The 18,762-nt window shown below is 52.2% G+C and overlaps 1 protein-coding gene across 5 annotated transcripts in view; it reads right to left on the bottom strand.

Annotated features, from left to right (window-relative positions):
* KANSL3 (KAT8 regulatory NSL complex subunit 3) overlaps window positions 1–15,742 on the bottom strand; it is a 36,286-nt gene extending 20,544 nt beyond the window's left edge. For 4 of the 5 annotated variants that reach the window (XM_090051112.1, XM_090051111.1, XM_090051110.1 and 1 more), the window contains exons 1-11: window positions 15,627–15,742; window positions 14,795–15,042; window positions 9,798–9,968; window positions 6,577–6,667; window positions 6,196–6,381; window positions 5,446–5,577; window positions 4,804–4,920; window positions 2,830–2,931; window positions 2,641–2,712; window positions 1,730–1,804; window positions 585–742 (exon numbers count right to left, since the gene is read on the bottom strand). In XM_090051112.1, coding sequence (XP_089907238.1) covers window positions 585–742; window positions 1,730–1,804; window positions 2,641–2,712; window positions 2,830–2,931; window positions 4,804–4,920; window positions 5,446–5,577; window positions 6,196–6,381; window positions 6,577–6,667; window positions 9,798–9,968; window positions 14,795–15,009 — 1,319 coding nt within the window. In that variant the 5' untranslated portion in view covers window positions 15,010–15,042; window positions 15,627–15,742. Of the gene's footprint in view, window positions 1–584; window positions 743–1,729; window positions 1,805–2,640; window positions 2,713–2,829; window positions 2,932–4,803; window positions 4,921–5,445; window positions 5,578–6,195; window positions 6,382–6,576; window positions 6,668–9,797; window positions 9,969–14,794; window positions 15,043–15,626 lie in introns of those variants that run through there. The other variant, XM_090051113.1, reaches the window with a different exon arrangement.
* Window positions 15,743–18,762: the final 3,020 nt, after the last annotated feature.

Consider the following 18,762-nt stretch of genomic DNA (forward strand, 5'->3'; position numbering starts at 1 on the left):
AGCAGGAGCAGCAGTTCACCCCAGCCTGTGGGCCTCTGCCTCCCACCTGGAAAGGGAGCTTGCCCACTGCTGCCTGTTCTAGCCGGGACCTCTGCTGAAACAAGCAACCAGTTACCAACTTGTGGCCACCATAAACACATGCTCACAAGGAACGTGCCAACATCTCATCCATCCAAATCCAGGGAGTTCTTCTGGCTTCTCACCCCTAATTTGGGCCTAATTTAAGCTCAGTACCTACAGCTGTGGTTCCCAACCTTTTAAAACTCAAGAGTCCCCTTGTTAAGACACCAAGCCCTCCTAGGAAAATGCCAGCTCTTTGCTTTTATCTTTTTATTTTTGACAACCAAAAAATCCTAGAACAATTCTTCTGGGGCAAAGACCTTAGCAAGTCCCAGCAGGGCAGAAGGGCTGGACACTTTAGATTCCCATGGGAAATCTTTGGGTTTCTCTTATAAATCATCTTCCAGCCCCATCTCCACTGAATGGAGTCCTCCAACCCCCCTTGTAAACCACAAAAGCCCACCCTGCTGCTCCTCTGCACTACTGGGGATCCTAGCAGCCTGTGGCTGCCTCAGAGCGCCTACCGGAGGTTGTCATCAGCCCCGCCCACCACCACCATGCTGTTCTCAGCACGGATCTTCTCCCGGAAATCCTCCATGGCCTCAACATTGCACTGCAGTGAGTTTTGACCAATGACAAAAAGCACAGGTGTCTTCATGTCCAAGAGGGGGTCATCCACGTCCTAAAGGAGAAAGAAGAATTGACAGAAGAAGATGAACGGTCACTGGGCACAGGGGCATGAAGGCTTGGGACCTTGGTGGGGTGAGGAAATACGATTAGCAGTGGCAGTGTTAACTCCATGGCTGCCAGTCACCTAGCCATCAAATTTGGGGGTTTCAATCCCCATGGGGGATGCCTTTGGGTAGTGGTAAGGTCAATATGAAGGGATTAACAACGCTGGATGTGAGTCATCCAGCCTGTGGGTCCAGACCTGACCCAATGACTTAAACGAATCAGAGAGTCTGTGCTGTGTGACAGAGCCAAAAAGTAGCAGGGGGAAACACGTGCAGCTCCTCTGAAGTATGTAACTTAGGCCAGTGGAGACCCTAGCCCGTGATCAAGACGGTTTGTCTCACTGCCCTTCCCCCCAGAAGCCTTGGCATCAAAGGCGATGCAAAGTTGGGTAGTGTCCAACAGCACATGGCACTGTGACTCCAGGTGCTGGGGATTCTCCTGCCTACAACATATGTCCCCAAGCACAGATTTGGAACTGGCTGCCTACAATCTGTAGGGAACAGATGACCCAGAACCAGGCTTGTTCCCCAAAGCCTGGGGGTTGGAGCAGATGACCCCAGAGGTTCCATCCAACCCCCTGGTTCTACAACTGTGAGATTCAAAGGCACAATCTCCATGCCCTGCCTTGATATAGGACAGATCTGCTAATGAAGGAGCAGATCAGGCAGCTGTGTAGGGAAGCACTGTTGCCTCACAGTCTCCACACTGCTGGCTCCAGAGCCACTGCGGCCCCACCACACTGAATGCCAGGAGGTGCCAACATAAATAGAGCTTCTCAGCCCACCAGGAGGGGAAGAATCAAACTTCAGAGCTCTGCCACTTTCTCTGCAAGTTAACAGGAACCAGGCAAGTCCAAGGAGATCAGCAGTGGTTCACTGGCTACAGAATCCCAGCCCCAGGGCCTTTCCCACTGTGACTACCATGTTGCCCTTACCCCTCTGGGCCCTTCCACTGTCAGAAGCGGGAATCCAAGGCACACAATGGCAGTGACGTACTCTAGCACCGAGACCTGAAGAAAGAAGCAGGACAGATGTATAAGTGTGAGCCCCGGTTCCTGTCATGCCATAGGGATGGCTTCTCTGGTGATGACTTCTAGCAAATCCATGGGGAAGAACTCAACTTGCTCAGTTTCCTGAGATCAGGAAGACAGAGGGTCAGAGGAAATGCCCCATGGACCCTGGGCATACTGACAGCCAGGCAGCACCCTCCAGCACAGACTGGTGGTTGTATAGTCATGAAACCAGAGAAGTGCCACCAAGCGTTTCTCAACAGAATAGAAATAACTTGGCATAAACAGGCACAGAAAAGGCAAGCAGAGACAATTCTTCTAGCATTGAGCCACTTCGCCCTGTCCACGTCCTGGCCCTCTCAGCACAGGGTCACAGGACACCCATTGCACCCAAATGTCTCCTCCCTAAAGCAGCTCCATCTTCTCCTTCTCTTTTCTGGGTTCCCCTCACACTTCTCTGCATGGGTTGGTGTGTCAGCCCCAACTGCCCAGGGCTGGGATGAGGAAGGCTGGAGGCATAGAAGATATGCTACAGGAAGCTTGTGGCTCTGAAGTCTCCTCAGGCAAACACTCAGGTAGGCCAATGGAGGTTTTCAGCCACAAGGACATCTTTAGTCTACAAGCACATCAGTGAAGGAAATGTCAAGCCTCCCCACACTATTGCAAGTGGCTTGGGGACTATCTTAGGGTGGCCATGCCACACCCATACCCATGCCAGCCTGAGGCACTTAGGAGACTGAGCCAGGCTGGCATGGGTATGGGTGTGGCATGGCCACCCTAAGATGGAGGTACAGAGCAGTGGTTTCCACTAGGATGCCAGGCAAAAGGGTACTCACATGACAGGCTACCAATGCTCCTGTATTCCACCCAATGAGAATGACTGGCTTGTGGGAGAAGTGACTGTGGATCTGGAAAAGAGAAAAAAGGGCACAGGGTGACGAGAGAAGGGCAGACCATAAGACTGCATGTGCCAGCTGGGGCCAACAGTCCTGGATTCCAAGCCCAGTTGAAGCCATTGCTCTTACCTCTACCACCTTGCCTCTCACTGCACCAATCATGTGCTCCAGACACTGCAGCACTCCCACCCCATTGCCATTGTTCAAGAGATGGGTGGCTATTGGGATCACCTGCAAGACAAGAGGGGGGTTGAAGACCAAGAGCACTTGCTCTCCCATGGAGCCAGCAATGGGTGCAGGCAAGACCTGACATGCACAACACAGTGGTGCCAGGATTTCCTCCCATTTCGCTCCTCAGGGAATGGAGATGGAGGGTCTCCTCCAACCAGCCATCGGCTTTTCCTCTTCAGCTCTGGTGTGACCCAGGGTGCCCAAATGCCAGCTCTCCCTTCTGGCCTGGTCACACCCCACATAAGAACATCAGCAGGACCAGACTGGGTCAGGCCAATAGTGTATCCAGTCCAACAGCAGCAGAAATGGATGTTATACAGAGAGAGCATCAAACCTGAGATCACCTGAGTGATCTATCCCCTATTCATTACCCTTTGGGGGTGGGGGGTCTACATCAGGGTCTACAAAATACTAAATGGCAAATAAAAATGTCAACAGAGATTTATTATTTAATATCTCTTACCGCACAAGAACTAGGGGTCACAACATAAAACTAGGTCGTTAAGTTTAAAACTATTACAAAGCAGTTCTTTTTCACACAGCACAATATTCAAGGGTGGGACTCATTGCTACCAGATGTGATAGAAGTAGAGAGTTTAGCCAGATTCACAAAGGGACTGAACACATTCTTGGAGGAAAGGGGCATCAGGAGCTATTAAGCTTAGGAGTTAATGATATGGCCTCTGAATCAGAACTTGCTAGACCTCAAATGCTGGAGGCTGCAAGTGAGAAAAGAACAGGGGAAAATCCCAGGTCACTCTCCCTTTCAGCACCTGCCCTCTGCTGCTGTGTGACACAGGAGCCTCGGTAGGATGGCCCTAAGGTCTGACCAAGTAGATGGCAATTCTTATGTCATGAATTTCTCCAGTCCTTCACTGAACCTGGCTCTGCTCTCTGCCTTCACCACTTCCTGTGGCCATGAATTCCACTTGTTAATGACGTGTTGCATAAAAGTCTTTTCTCCTATTCACTTTAAACCTGTCACCTATTAATTTCAGCAGATGTCCCCTCATTCTAGTGTCCTGGGACTAAATGAACAACAGTTCCTTGTTCACTTGGTCCAGGCCCTTCAGGAAGTTGTAGTCCTGTATTACATCCCCCCCCTAAGCTGTCTTCCTTTCCAAGGTGAAGAGTTCCAGCCTTGTTAGTCTTTCCTGGTCTGGCAACGGGTCCAGGACCCTGATCATTCAGGTTGCCCCTCTCTGGACCTTTTCTAATTCTACTACCTTATTTTCTACCATATTCTCCTGCCTACAACATGCACCTTTCACCCCCAAAATATCAGTGCCCCTCCCCCCCAACACACACACACACACACACACACACACAAATTGGGGTGTACTTATTAAACAAGGAAGCTGATTTTTTGCCCAACATAGAAGCCTGCAGTTTTGATCCCTGATCCACAGAGCAGCAGCTCTGGTATTATTCCTCAGATAGCCAAGGGAGTCAGTAGCTCATGAATGAGCCCTTGAGTTAACGAGCCAGATGAAAATGAGGATCTGTCTTTCCTCTCTGTAGCCATAACTCTGGGAAAGATTTATTGTCTTCATAAGCCTTTTCAAAAAAACAAACTATGCATTATTTGCAAGACTATATGGTAAGAGAACCCCCAACCACATGCCTTTTACTCCTCATCATTAGGCGTCAAGCTGCTGATGCAGTCTCACAGGTGAGGACCACAGGTCTCTGTTATGGCCCCAAGGTCCCCACTTCATGACAAGGAGCATCTTGAAGACTGAGTGTGTGTAAGGGGCTCTTTCCTATGCAGAGGAGCAGATTGGTGCACTTCTGGAAGAGGCTGGCAGGGGTGAGGTGAGTAGTGGGTACCCAGCCCAACCTGCCCCAGTAGCCTCCCAAAGAGATACCAACCTTGCCTAGGCAGGAGAGTTGTGACTGCCAGAAGCGGTGCCGCCGGGAGGTGGGGAACATGGAGCTGGAGGGGCCGGAAGAGGCAATCAGGATGAGGGGGGAGCCAGGGAGTTTGCTCTGCAAAATGCACAAGAGATGGATCAGGACAGGCCGTGACCCTTCCTCCTGCATCCCAGCAGCCCCTGCAAAAACAAGCCCAGGCTAGGAGTAGCACCAGCCCACCCAACCCACCCCAAGCCTTTCTTTCCCTTGGCAGCTGGATGTAGCAGGGCACAGGTACAAGCAGGCTGCATCAACATGAGTGACTGCAATGCCTAAGAAGCAGCTCATTGTTTAACCTTGTGCTGCCAGGACACAGTCCTCAAGGGGGCCAAGCTCCTCTGTGGGACCCTGCTCAGCTCATTCTGCCAGCTGGAGGCAGGCCATGCCTCAGCAGGCCCGCTTCAGGGTGACAAGGGAGAGGCAGGGTAGAGCTCTCATCCTAAGCCACACCTGACTTACAAGACACGACACTTGCCTGCAGGGGGACAGAGCAAACAGAGCAGGTGTGGCCTGGGACACAGGTAGGGGCAGGGAATAGTGCTTGCAGACAGGCAGCATTACAGAGACCAGGGACAGGAGCTGGGTTCAAGGCCTACTCACTGGTTTGTTGTGTGACAAGACGCCTACGGCTGGGTCCCAGGGTCTCTTCAACAGAAGGGACAGGGCCTCTGCACCGGCAGCCCCTGTTTTGGTAGTGGAAGACAGGAGCATCCTGTCGATCAGAGTGGGGATCTGAAACCAGAAGGTTGGGCCTCATTAACACGGGGCATGGAGGGACCCTAGTGCACCCACAGAAAACCCAGCACAAGCACCCCCAGTTGAGGGGGAAAAGCAGGCCAGTGCCATGTCATCCCCCTCCCCTGGGGGTCAACCAGGACACTGGACACAGGAGACCAGGCACGATGGACCTATGGTATAACCCAGTAAGTGGCAGTTCTTATGTTCTTATCACCTTTTCAGTGCAGGAGATGCAGAGGAGACTCAGTATCCTGCCCACAGCTGTCAACCCCTCAGGCCAGGAGACATTAAGTGACTTGTCTATGGCCATATAAGAAGGTTGCTACTGTGCAGGGAACAGACTGTGGCCACAATGGCACCAGGGCAACCTCTTCTCTCACTTCTTGACCAAGCCACTAGGGGAGAAGGAGTGACGTGGCCCATTTGAAGTACCACAGCAATTAAGGCACACTGTCCCAGGAAGAACCCTGGAGTCCTGGCTACAACTTAACTATTAGCCCACATGGGAACGCACTGGTGAAAGACCCTGGGCGAAGGGAGGTGGAGAGATGGCTCTTCCCTGCATCCCCTGCATACTGGCAGGGGCCAACCCAGACTTGTGACCTGAATCACCTTTCCCTTCAGTGTCTGCAGGGCATCCAGGTAGGCGGCCAACATGGGCAGACTGAGGGTCTCCACCAGCGTGGTGTGAAGCCACTGGATCAGCTTGGTGTCCCAGCTCACACTGGCCAGGGCTTGGCGCACACGCCGAGCACACTTGTCCACTGCAATCCTCCTCAGCACCGGCTCGCTGCATGCCTAGACATGGGGAAGGGGGGAGATGGGGGGAGGAGACATGGGACAGGATGGGACAAGGATAAGCAGCCGTGAGGAACTGGGTAGTGCCAGGGCCCTCCTGAATCCAAAGGAGCTGAAGATGACTCCTATGGCCAAGAGCCCTACAGGCAACAGAACTGCTGACACATGAGGGGACAGAAAGCTAAAAGGTTTTACCCCTTCACTGGCCAAGCGGGCCAGCCGGTCGGACTGCAGGGCTTTGTGGATCTTATTGAAGAGCTTGTTCTGTCCTATTGTCCAGCCTGACCTGTAAAGGGAAACCCAGAAGAAGCTCAGAACGAGAAGGAGATGACAGTATCAGCTTGATACTGTGTTGACTTTGCCTGGCCTGCTCTCAGAAGCAATGCAACAGGTATAGGACGTGGCAGGTAAGAAGGGACAGTCTGCTAGCCTCTGGCTGTTAGCACCTCATCCTGGGCTCAGCGCCCCACCTCATTATCAGCCCCTGCATACAGCTTCAGTGGTACAAGCTGGGCACCCTGAGACCACACCAGCCAGCTCCCACCAACAAGCTACATCACAGGGGGCCCTGAAGGCCCAGATACATGTGCTACTAACTGGCGAACTGGATGAAGTCACTGCTCTGAGTGCTGATGCCAAGTCTGAGTCCATGCCCCCCAAGGTGTGTACACACATTGCCCTTCCAATAGGGGTTTATCTGGCAGCTGAATGCGCTGCTGCTTTCTGATCCAGTGATGCAATCCTGGGCTCAATGTTCAGATGTACTGTGCAATGTCTCTGGATAAACCATTAGCACTTCTTATGCCACAAAACTTTTTCAAGAGTTATCTTGGGACAACAGACATGGATGCCTGAGCTACTGTACCATGTTCCATGATACAGTGATAAAGGGAACCCACTTTGTAGAGAACCACACCTGAGCAGTGGGACAAGGTTCTCCTGTTCTATCTGGGATCTTTCCAACCAGCCAACTGCAAAGCTGGGGTGGAATAACTGGTTCTATTTTGGTCTTAATTGATTGGAAACATCATGATTCTGACACTATCATAAGGCAGATATGGGAAACAGGAAAGTCAGGCTGGAAGGGACCCGAGGAGAAGGAGGTCCTATCTAGCCCATCCCCCTGCTCACAGCAGAGTCAACCTTGACTAAACCAGTTCAGCCAAGGGGCTGTTTGACCTGCTCTTGGGCTTTTCCAGGGATGGAGATTCTGCCATCTCTGAGCAGCCCCTTCCAATACCAGGCCACCCTCAAGAGTCAGGAAGTTCTTCCTCATCTCCAACCTCAACTTCTTCTGGTGCAACTTGAGGCCACTGCTCCAAGTCTTGTCCCCTACAGCCACAGAAAAAAAGCCCATCTCCATCCTCTATGTCATCACTCTGATATTAAAGACAGATGACACACTAAAAACTACACCTGGCTTACCGAAAGATGCTCCAGATCTCACTGAGGATGTTAAGTGGTAAAGTACCACTAAAAACTCCTTTCACTGTCAAAGCATAAAGACACATCCACCAATTCCTTTCAGCAGTGTTTAATGATTTCTTTGCCTCTGCCTTCCTAAGTAGGGACCAGAACAGCCACCTCCCTGCTGGGCCCCCCTCAGACCCCGGGGGAGGCACACCTGGGCCACAGGTTAGCGAGGATTTAGTTAGGGAGCTTCTGGAGGGGTTGGACGTATTTAAGTCAGCCGGCCCGGATGATCTCCACCCTAGAGTTCTAAAGGAACTGGCCGAGGTCATTGCAAGTCCCCTGGCACAACTTTATGAGCACTCGTGGTGCTCTGGTGAGGTACCGGAGGACTGGAAGAGGGCCAACATGGTCCCCATCTTCAAAAAAGGCAGGAAGGAGGACCCGGGAAACTATAGGCCGGTTAGTCTCACCTCGATCCTAGGCAAGCTGTTCGAGAAAATTATGCTAGCACACATCCAGGAGGGGCCAGCAGGGGACTGCATGCTTAGGGGCAACCAACATGGGTTCATCAGTGGCAGGTTGTGTCAGACCAACCTGGTGGCCTTTTACGATCAGATCACCAGATCATTAGATGCAGGGGTAGCCGGTGGACATAGTCTTCCTGGACTTCCGGAAGGCTTTTGACACTGTCTCTCACCCTGTTCTCATTAAGAAACTGGGGGGCTGTGGTGTAGACACCCACACAGTCAAATGGGTCGCCAACTGGCTGGTGGGCCGCACCCAGAGGGTGGTAGTGGATGGGTCCTTCTCAACCTGGAAGGACATGGGCAGTGGGGTCCCCCAGGGCTCGGTCCTCAGGCCCACACTGTTCAACATCTTCATCAGCGATTTGGATGAGGGGGTAAAAAGTACCCTGTTCAAATTTGCTGATGACACTAAGATGTGGGGGGACGTGGGCACATTGGAAGGATGCAACAGGCTACAATCAGACCTAGACAGGTTACAAGGATGGGCGGACAAGAATAGGATGGGTTTCAACACAGACAAGTGCAAGGTGATGCATCTCGGGAGGAACAACCGGCACCATACCTACAGGTTAGGGAAATCCCCTCTTGTCAGCACGGAGGCGGAAAGGGATCTGGGGGTCATCATTGACTCCAAGATGAACATGGGCCGGCAGTACGGAGAGGCAGCAAGGAAGGCCAACCGCACCTTGGCATGCATTCACAGATGCATCTCGAGCAGGTCCAAAGAGGTGATCCTCCCCCTCTATGCGGCACTGGTCAGGCCGCAGCTGGAGTATCGTGTCCAGTTCTGGGCGCCACACTTCAAGAGGGATGTCGACAGCATGGAGAGGGTCCAGAGGAGGGCCACTCGTATGATCAGGGGACAGCAGGGCAGGACCTATGAGGAGAGGCTACAGGACCTGAACCTGTTCAGCCTCCAAAAGAGAAGGCTGAGGGGGGATCTTGTGGCCTGTTATAAACTAGTCGGGGGGACCAGCAGACATTGGGGGAGTCACTGTTCCCCCGAGCACCCCCAGGAGTGACCAGGAATAACGGTCACAAGCTGGCAGAGGGTAGGTTTAGGTTAGATATCAGGAGGCGCTACTTCACGGTCAGGGCAGCTAGGGTCTGGAACCAGCTTCCAAGAAAAGTGGTGCAGGCTTCTACCCTGGGGGTGTTTAAGAGGAGGTTAGATGAACATCTTGCTGGGGTCATTTGACCCCAGTATTCTTTCCTGCCAGGGCAGGGGGTTGGACTAGATGATCTGCTCAGGTCCCTTCCGACCCTAGAAACTATGAAACTAGGAAATGTGGCATTACAGATGCCGCATCCCAATTGAAGCAGATGCTACTTAGTAAAAAGGATGCTCTATTTCTATCCCCAACACAGCTGTTCTTACCAACCCCAGACCCACGCATGCTGAAATTCAACAACATTGGATACTGTTCCCACTCCCCAAAAGGGACATTCTCCTGCCTGAAGCCAGCGTGGCATTACCTGTTCATATGATCCTCCCAGTCTTCGGGCGGCGGGGGTGCATCAGCATCTGTGCGGGCGAAGATGACATGGCGCTCGCACTCGTTCATCACGCTGCGGGCCTTCTGGTTGTCATAGAGTGGGACGGGCATGGGCATGACTGTCTCCACGTCGATAGGGATGTCCACCTCGCTGGACAGGCACAGAATGTCACACAACTGGTCAGGCCCTACAGCAGGGGCCTCGCCAGACAACCTGGGCACGGGCTGACCAGGGCCACTCGAGGCAAAGACCTATTCCCACCCACCTCCTAAGTGCAGAGGTCCATGCTCCTCATCCACTGAAGGACTGAGGCCCTCAACACTCTACAGTCAGCATGTTTAGGATGGAGTTCAGTTAGCAACTGAGACTATTATGGTATGTGGCTAAAGGGACAGGAAACCCAGAACTTCAAAGAAACCCATCAGAGATGCGTCCATCTGGGTGTGGCTGTCCATGCCTGTCTCATCATTCACAGCAGAGGTGATTATGTGCATGCACAACTCCCAGTGCAACAGGATCCCAATTCTTCAGGGTTCCCCAAGCATGACATGAGTACAAATAACAAGGCCAAGGCTGCAGGGCTGGAAGGTGTTAACTGCCAATTGTGCCTACAAACTGCTGAAGTCTCCCAACCCAACTGCCTGCATTACCACTTTCTGGCTCAGGTTGCAAGAGGCTGTGGGAGTGACTGCACCGTGGCCTAGTTAAGCAGAAAAGGCATCTGGCCAGCTGCCCCGGGTGCACCATATCATTTTAGGCACATTACATGTATCTAACACATGGCCAGAGGTGGGCAGCTCCAGGGAACTGTCCCAGGGCAAGGTAGTCATACTTGTATATGGGTTCTCAACCTCTTTAGACTTCAGCCCCCCTTCGGAAGATGTCAGCTCTGAGCTCTCACTTGTTTCCAGGCAATGGAAAAATCCTAGAGTGATTCTTCTGCTGCTGAGAATTTAGCAATCCCCCGCAACCAGGTGGAACTCTTTAGATACCATGGAGTGGAAATGTCTGGTTTCTCTTGTGAGTGGAAATGTCTGGTTTCTCTTGTGAATCCTGTGTAGGAGTTTGCACCCCTAACAGTGCTAATATTATATTTTTCCCTTAAAAGGATCTTGTGTCACCAGGTTGAGAATCACCACTCCCTGGATAATACCGGCCATAGAACGATCCCCAGCCCCACCTGCATGAAGCCTGTCAACTCCCATTAAGCTACAAGAACTCTCCCAACAAGGCAACTGATCAGGTCTGATGACACAGAGGATCCATCATTTACTTCCCTTGGGAAGTTTGCTATAATGCTTACTGGCCCTTGCTACCAAAAAGCTGTCCTTACTTTCTCATGTGAATTTATTTGGTGATAACTCTGGATACTAAATAGTCTTAAATATATCAAAAGTCAAAGTATTATCCTTATATTACTCCAAGTCTAGTACTGACCCCTGTAGAATCCAACTGAAACACCCTTCATTGACAAAATACTGTCTCTCAGATTTTGTTTTAATCCCCACATACCAATCTCCCATACACCAGAGAAGTAAAGGTTAGAGAGTAACGAAGAGAACAGAAGCTAAACAATAAAGGCAAATGAGACAAGGAGACTCATAAGTCCTAGAACAGAGGGATCCACACCAAAAAGATCCCTTCCCCTGTGGGAAGCAACAGCCCAGTGCATAGGTAACCCAGGAGAAGCCAGTGGCAGACACTGACTAGAAAAGAGGCAGTAAAATCGAACAGGTTGATTCACCTGTTCCAAGCTCAGCTAACAGAGACGTCGTTCAAACACACATGCCTTGAAGAACCCGGATTTGTAAAGATCTCTTTTACAATGAGATTGAAATCTACTTAGAAGGAGGGAGGCTTGGTTCTTACACACATTCCAGTGCTTCTCAACTGGAGGACTATGCTTTCCTTTTAAGGGTGCAGGGCACTATTAGCATGGTCAGGTGAGCAAACATCTCCATGTAACCATCAAGAGAAACCCAAAGACTTCCAGTAGGAATCCAAAGTGTCCAAACCTGCCTACTATGCTGTGGCTATTCTAAGTTCTCTGCAATGGAAGAATTGCTCTAGTATTTTTCTGAAGTTGAGAAGCAAGTGAAAGATGATCCAAAGGGAACCTGGAGTCCAACACTGTTGAGAGCCGCTGCACTCTATACTGATTCTTAGGGTTTTGCTCTCATGTTTTTCTTTGATCTCTTAAGGGTACTCGCTCCCAGTTACTTAGCTTTAGATGTCAGGTGTAATAGAGAGAAGGGAAAGAATTGCAGAGAGACCTGTAAATTGTCAGGTGCCTCTTTTGGGTGTCAAAGTACAAAAATGGTGCAACACAAGCCATCACCCTAAGAAATCCTTGCTTCTCACATAATTTTGGACCACAGTGGCTATATCACACTCACTGTATCTTTAATACAAAAATTGCTTTCCTAATTTTTTGCTCTGTTCAGGCTACAGGGCAATGCCCCCCCACAAAGACAATGGGTCCTTCACATCCAAGCCCTTTTACCCTTCTCCACAACATCTCACTCTCTGAATGTGCTGCTGAGAAACACCAGATGAAATAGGTTTTGGACAGACGGACCCACGCACACACACACGCCTGATCCACACACCTGATCCATACTTGGGAATTCTACAGTCATTCTGTCAAGAGACAGGATGCTGAGAAGCGATCAGCATAAATTGAGATCCATGGTGTGACAGAGCTGAACATGCTGCCTGCAGCAATATGCCAGCTAGCACAACTGGAAACACAGCTCAGACAGGGGGAAATTCTTTATCACAGCCCAGGCTGGAAACTAAATTAGCTCATTCATAGAATCAGAGAAAACTAGGATTGGAAGGGACCTCAGGAGGTCATCTAGTTCAACCCCCTGCTCAAACCAGGACCATCCCCTGCCTGGGCTCTATCTACCTGGGTATTAAAAACTTCTAAGGATGGAGATACCACGCCCTCTCTGGGTAGCCTGTTCCAGCGCTTTACTACCCTCCTCATGAGAAAGTTGTTCCTAATATCTAACCTAAATCTCCCAGGCTTTCCCCAAAGCTGTGGCCTAGACCAGATTTTAAAGGTGTGATTTCAGATCAAGCTACATAGCTCATTTTAATTGTTAGCTCCTACAACTCCAGTTGAGACACAGCAATGGTACATTCGCATAGCCTAAGCTGGGATCTAGTTTTTAGCTTATCAGTTTCTTCTAAATAATGATTTAAGATGCAACAGTAGCCTGACAGTTGGGTGGGAAAGAGTTTTCTACCCCATGGGAATTAAAGATTTCAGGTCTTTTCCAAACCTGAAGTGGGACAAAAGCCAAACATTTCCACAAAGCAAAAGGAAAAATTAGAGAATCCTAGAAAATGAAGGTTGGAAGGGAGTTTGGGAGATCATCTAGTCTAACCCTCTGCTCACAGTAGGACCAGTTCCAACTGGGAGGTAGGGGCTGGACTACATGTGACCTCTGGAGGTCCCTTCCAGTCCAACTTCTCTAGGAGTCTATGACCATCCAACTCTTTTCATTTACTGGAGTTAACTGCAATGTCTCTACCATCCATCCTTTCAAAGGAAAGGGCAAGAACATATTACCTACCAATAGCCAAGTGTGACCTTTGGACAATTTCAAAGCATTTCCCTCAAGGTCCTTTTCACCTCCAATCAGTTTCTTTTCTCCAACACAAAATTGCTCCCTACCACTTTAAGCTGCTGGGTGTTCATGTGCTTTAAAAGTACTGACCTCATCAAGAGCTGGAGTTCTGTAACCACGAGAAGTCAGCATTGTGTTATTTTTGGTGATCTCTTTTCATTAGAGCAACTGAAGTCAAGAGAGATGTTAGACACACTTCTGGGCACAAAGTTTGGAGCTGGGAAAACAGCCTGCTTCACACAATAGGGACAATAAAAGAGATCACCAAAAACCCTTGTTACCTTTGTTGAAACCACCTGCTTTTCACATATTTTAGGTGAATGTTGTCAAGTGTGGGATCGCCCCCTCCACATAGCCATCCTAGCAATTCTCTGTTTGTTCTCTTTGGTCATCTACCAACCAGGAAGGAGGCTCTGGCTAAGGGAACCTGAGCGATTACAGCACTGTTTTTCTGTTACTCATGTTTGCTCATGTTGCTGGACAGAGTTTCACTGGCAGCCTCCCAGGCTCCTTAGACTCACCTGGGGGGCAGTGAGCACTGGCTGGTGTCCTCTGCTTAGCATTCCCTTTTGTATCCTTCATTAGTAAGCTATGACTTTACTCCCACCTCTGCTTCTTCATTTTTTGCCCCCTGTAATTAGCTAATGTGTCCTCAGTCGCCTCCTTCATGGAGGGAAGCTCATAGTTTTCTTTGGCAGGTCTCGATCCACCATCCCTTCAGTACAACAAACAGGCCTTACTAAACTATCCCATTGCCACAGATTGTAGAAATCACAGAGCAGTTGCGCTAAAAGAGACCTCTGGAAATCATATCTAGTCCAAACCCCTGCCTGAGGCAGGATCAGCCCCGTCCAAACCATCCCTGACAAATCTATAATCTAAACTCTTCATAAAACTGCTGTCATCCTTGACACCACACAAGACATCACACCTGAACCAGCTCCAGGCAAAGCAGGGGGACCATGAGTTGAGATTCCCTGCCTCTCTGGGCAGCCTGTTCCAAAGATGGACCCCCTCATGGTCAGAAAGTTCCTCCTCATCTCCAACCTCAATGTCCCCTGCCACAATTTAAGATAACTGCTCTTTGCTCTGTCCCTGCGGCCACAAAGAAAAAATTACCCCCATCCTCTGCAGAATGACCCTTCAAATATCTGAGAACTCCTCAGCCTTGTATTCTTCAGCTATGCTCCCCACAACTACACAAAACCAGAAGCACCAAGGACTCCTTGGTAGTGGCAGAAGAGATGAAGGCCCAGCCAATGCCCTGCCCCAGAAACCACAGGGGTATTTATGCCCACTGGAAAAGTGATCCTCAGCCTGGAGCAGGCCTGTGCTTACATGGCAGTGTCTTGGTGCCGCCGCGGTGTGACAAAAAGTGTGCGTGTGGGTCGGGCACTGCTGGCGTCGGGGTGGGCGCTCCATGGCTTGGCGTAGCTGTGGTCCAAGAAGACCAGGTCCAGTTCACGCTCGTGGACAGAGAGCTGGAAGAGCAGAGAGGTCCCCATCCTGTGGGCTGACGTCTGGAAGTCGCGCTCAGTGGCTCGGCACCACATATCTTTGTGGGCTTCAGCCCTGCATCCTGCTGCCTGACTTAGGAGAGGCAGGGGGTGAGCACGAGACAGAGAAATGGGCCTGGTGCTCTGGCCCCTTCTTCCCTTTCACCTCTGGCCCTAGAGACCCCAGCAGTGCCCTGTGTCTCTGCTGCCCAGAAGTTCCCAGCACCCGGTGACCCACGGCCCATCCCCACCACCATGATGACTCTGACTCCACCAGTCAGACCCGTACCCAGTACCCACTACCCTCAGTGCTGCTGACCCCCACCCACAACACCAAACTCCTCCCTGCTATGTCCCTGACCCTAGCGCCTTCAGCCACAGCCCCTGGCCCCAGCACCACTCCCCTACAAGGGCCTCCATGACCCAGCTCCTCCTGTCCCCAGCGCCCCCGAACGCAGCACCGCTCTGAGCCCAGGACCCTCCTGCCCCAGTGGCCCCCGATCCCTGCGACCTCCGTAACCCCGACCCCAGCAGCCATGAGCCCTGCACCCCATGACCTAGCGCCCGTGTGACCCCTGACCCCAGGCCCCTCCCCAGTGCTCCCTACTCCCAGTCCCTCGTGACCCCTGACCCCCACCCCGGCACGGCCCGGGGGCGGGGCAGACCCCACTCACCGCCCGGTGGTCGCGGCCGCTTCAGGCCTGAGCCTGCCGCCTACTGCGCACGCGCCACTGCCTGTCTGCCGCAAAGACCGGAACGAAGAATTGCTGAAGCGGTGTTTCCCGCCTGCTGCGCATGCGCCGATCAAAAAGCGCGGAGCGCGGGATCCAGGGAGCGGAGCCTGGAGGGCGGCGGGGTGGGCCTCGGCCCTGGGAGCGTCTGGGCAGCGGCCTCCGGGGACTGGCGCAGGTGAACGAGAGCTGCCACCTAGTGACCCGGGCAGCGCCGTGGCTCTGTTGCGCCCACCCCAGCCTGGCCCGGCAGCACCCACAAGAGCCAGGCCCAGACCCCCGTGCCCAAATGCCACCCCTGGCAACCAGCCCCAGGTCCTCTCTTCGGTTGCTACAGGGATCGCGGGTTTCCCTCTTCCTCAGCAGCGCTGGGTGGGCGTTGGCTGTGGCCCAGGCTGGGGGCTGGGCTCGGCCAACGCTGTCGCTGGGACTCAACCCCGGAGGGTCCTGGCTAGAGAGTCTTGCCTGGAGATGATGCCCCCTCAGCCCCAGCGCCCCCGAATCTCAGCACTGACAGCTCGTGGCCACACTGGAGTCGGTAGCACTTGCTCAAAGTGGCCCTAATTCCCTCCCGAGCGCCACCCCCTCCCAAGCTAGCCCATCTCCTACCCCCCCACTTCAACTTGTCACCTTGATCCCTCCGGCCCCCCGCTACTCCCACTGCCCTGCCCATGGCCACCAGGGGCGGGTATACGGAGGCATGATGCCACCTTGTGGCCAAGGGCAGCTCTGCATGGCTGCCTGGGCACGAGCATTGCCCCCCAGCAAATACAGGGAGGGTCTTGGTGTTTCCCAGGGCTTTGCTGGGAAGGTGACTGGGCTGGGCCTGTGCTTCTGCTCGGACTTAAACCTAGAGGGTTCTGGCTAGAAGGTCTTCCCCCTCCACTCAGGTCAGACTGATGCATTGGGGTCAGGAATCCTGCCCTCCCCCCACCAAGTCAGACAGGTACAAACTTGGGAGGAGGGGCTTGGCTTCCTCTGCAGCAAGGGCATAGTCTCTGCCTGAGGTCTCTCAAGGGCACTGAAGCCACCTGGCAGCAGCAGGGTACCACCAGCCTTCTCCTGGCTTCACCTGGGCCACAGTTGGGTCTCTCAGGGTCCCTGGACCTGGTCACTGAAGTGTGTGGTGTTAGGAACAGCTCAGACAAGGACAGGTCAGCAGGGGTTGGATGGGGCTGGTCCAGCCTGGCTGCCCTGTGAGTCTGTAACTCTGACCACACTTGCTCAAGTCAAGCTCTAGCACACCCACTGCTCTCCTCCCATCCAAAACCCCTTGCCCTGCCCAGAAGGCCATTGCAGACAGCTGAGACATGCCTTAGCTGTTTATATGCAGTAGGGCCCTAGAAGAAAATAGGCTGGAAGGGACCTTAGGAGGTCCTATCCAGTCCAGCCTCCTGCTGTAGGCAGAATCAGCCTTCCCTAAACCAGTTCATCCAAGTGTCCATCCAACCTGCTCTTGAAAATGTCTGGGGAATGGAAATTTTTCCCCCAGCGGCCCATTGCAAGGCTGTACCCCAATCATCAGAAAATTGGCCAAGCCCTGATGCTTTACCCCAGAGTTTGGTGTCACCGGCAAACTTGGCCAGTCCACTTCTGACTCCCGTGTCCACATCATTAACGAAGATGTTGAACAATATGGGTCCAAGGACAGCGCCTTGTGGGGGGACCCACTCGTCACAGGGCACCATGATGATTGACTTCCATCAATTACTACCCTCTGGGTCTGACCACAAAGCCAATTTCCCAGCAGCGGATCATGGTGGACCCAAGGCTGCAATTGGCCAGTTTTGCCAAGAAGTGATCATGGGATACCAGATGGCAGGCTTTTTTGAAGTCAAGATTTATGACATCAATCTCTTTTCCCTTGTCCAGGTGATAGGTCACCTGGTCATAGAAGGTAATGAGATTGGTCAAGCAAGACCTACCCGCAACAAACCCATGCTGGCTATCCCTCAGGATGTTGGCATCTGCCAGTCCATTAAGGTTGGCCTCTTAGAAAAGTTTATTAAAGACCTTCCCCGGGATAGGCTGATGGGCCTAGTTAGCCGGATCCACTTTCCTCCCTTTCTTGAAGATCGGCACCACATTGGCCTTCTTCCAGTCTTTGGGCACTACACCAGAGCGCCAGGAGTTTTCAAAGATCTATGCCAGGGGCTGGGCTATGATGCTCGCCAGCTCCTTGAGTACCCTGGGGTGTAGATTGTCAGAGCTGGCTGACTTGAAGGTATCCAGCCTCTCAAGGTGTTCCTTCACAAAGTCAGCATTGATGGAGGGCAGGGGATCTCCCTCACCTGGACCTCCCTGTCCCATGGTTGGCATGGGCATCCCATGGGACTGATGAAAGACCAATGCAAAGTACCCATGTAATAGGTTGGCTTTTTCCTGAGCCTGTCCCTTGTGGCCCGCCTCCATCTTCTCTGTTGTCATCCTTTAGGGGTTTGAAGAGGGTGATCAAATTGGCCTCACTCTTCATTTCCCCAAGCTATGTCACCCCCATTTTTTTAGCCTTTCCCCACAAGGTGGGATACTTAGTATCTCCCAGGAATGGAGGGAAACGGAGAAAAGCCTCATTCACAGCACTGTGCCACTAGCTCCTAGTGACCGTCCATACCCCTTGAAACGGGAGCAGAGTATTGCGGGATGCCAGAGGACCAGGTGACCTATGGGCTGAAAGTCCAGGCAAAAAAGTGGTAGGACCACATCACCTCTTGAACTAACACTGTCTGCTAGTTGCCCAGGTCCCTGTTGGACATATCCTCAAAGGGATCCTGTCAGAACCAAGAGCCATGGTAGTGCCCAGTCCTGCACCCTTGTGACCTACTGGGGGGCAGGGCCAGAGCAGGAAGAGGCAGGGTTTAACATGGGCCACACCTGCCCCAAAAGTTGATCACTTGTAGCAATCTCTCAGCAGCACCCAGATTTTCCCTTCCCCCGGAAACCAGGTGCACGAAATAGGTGGGAAATATGGGCACAGGGCTGCCATTTGGTGGGTGAAACTAAGCGCCAAACCTGCTGCAATCCCCAAGGAGCAGAACACGGAGCAGGCCGGGATCCCTGGTTGCTGCTACTCCAGTACTCA

Source organism: Crocodylus siamensis, chromosome 6 (genome assembly GCF_052110815.1).
Source record: "Crocodylus siamensis isolate JL-2025a chromosome 6, ASM5211081v1, whole genome shotgun sequence".
Classification (NCBI taxonomy): domain Eukaryota; kingdom Metazoa; phylum Chordata; order Crocodylia; family Crocodylidae; genus Crocodylus; species Crocodylus siamensis.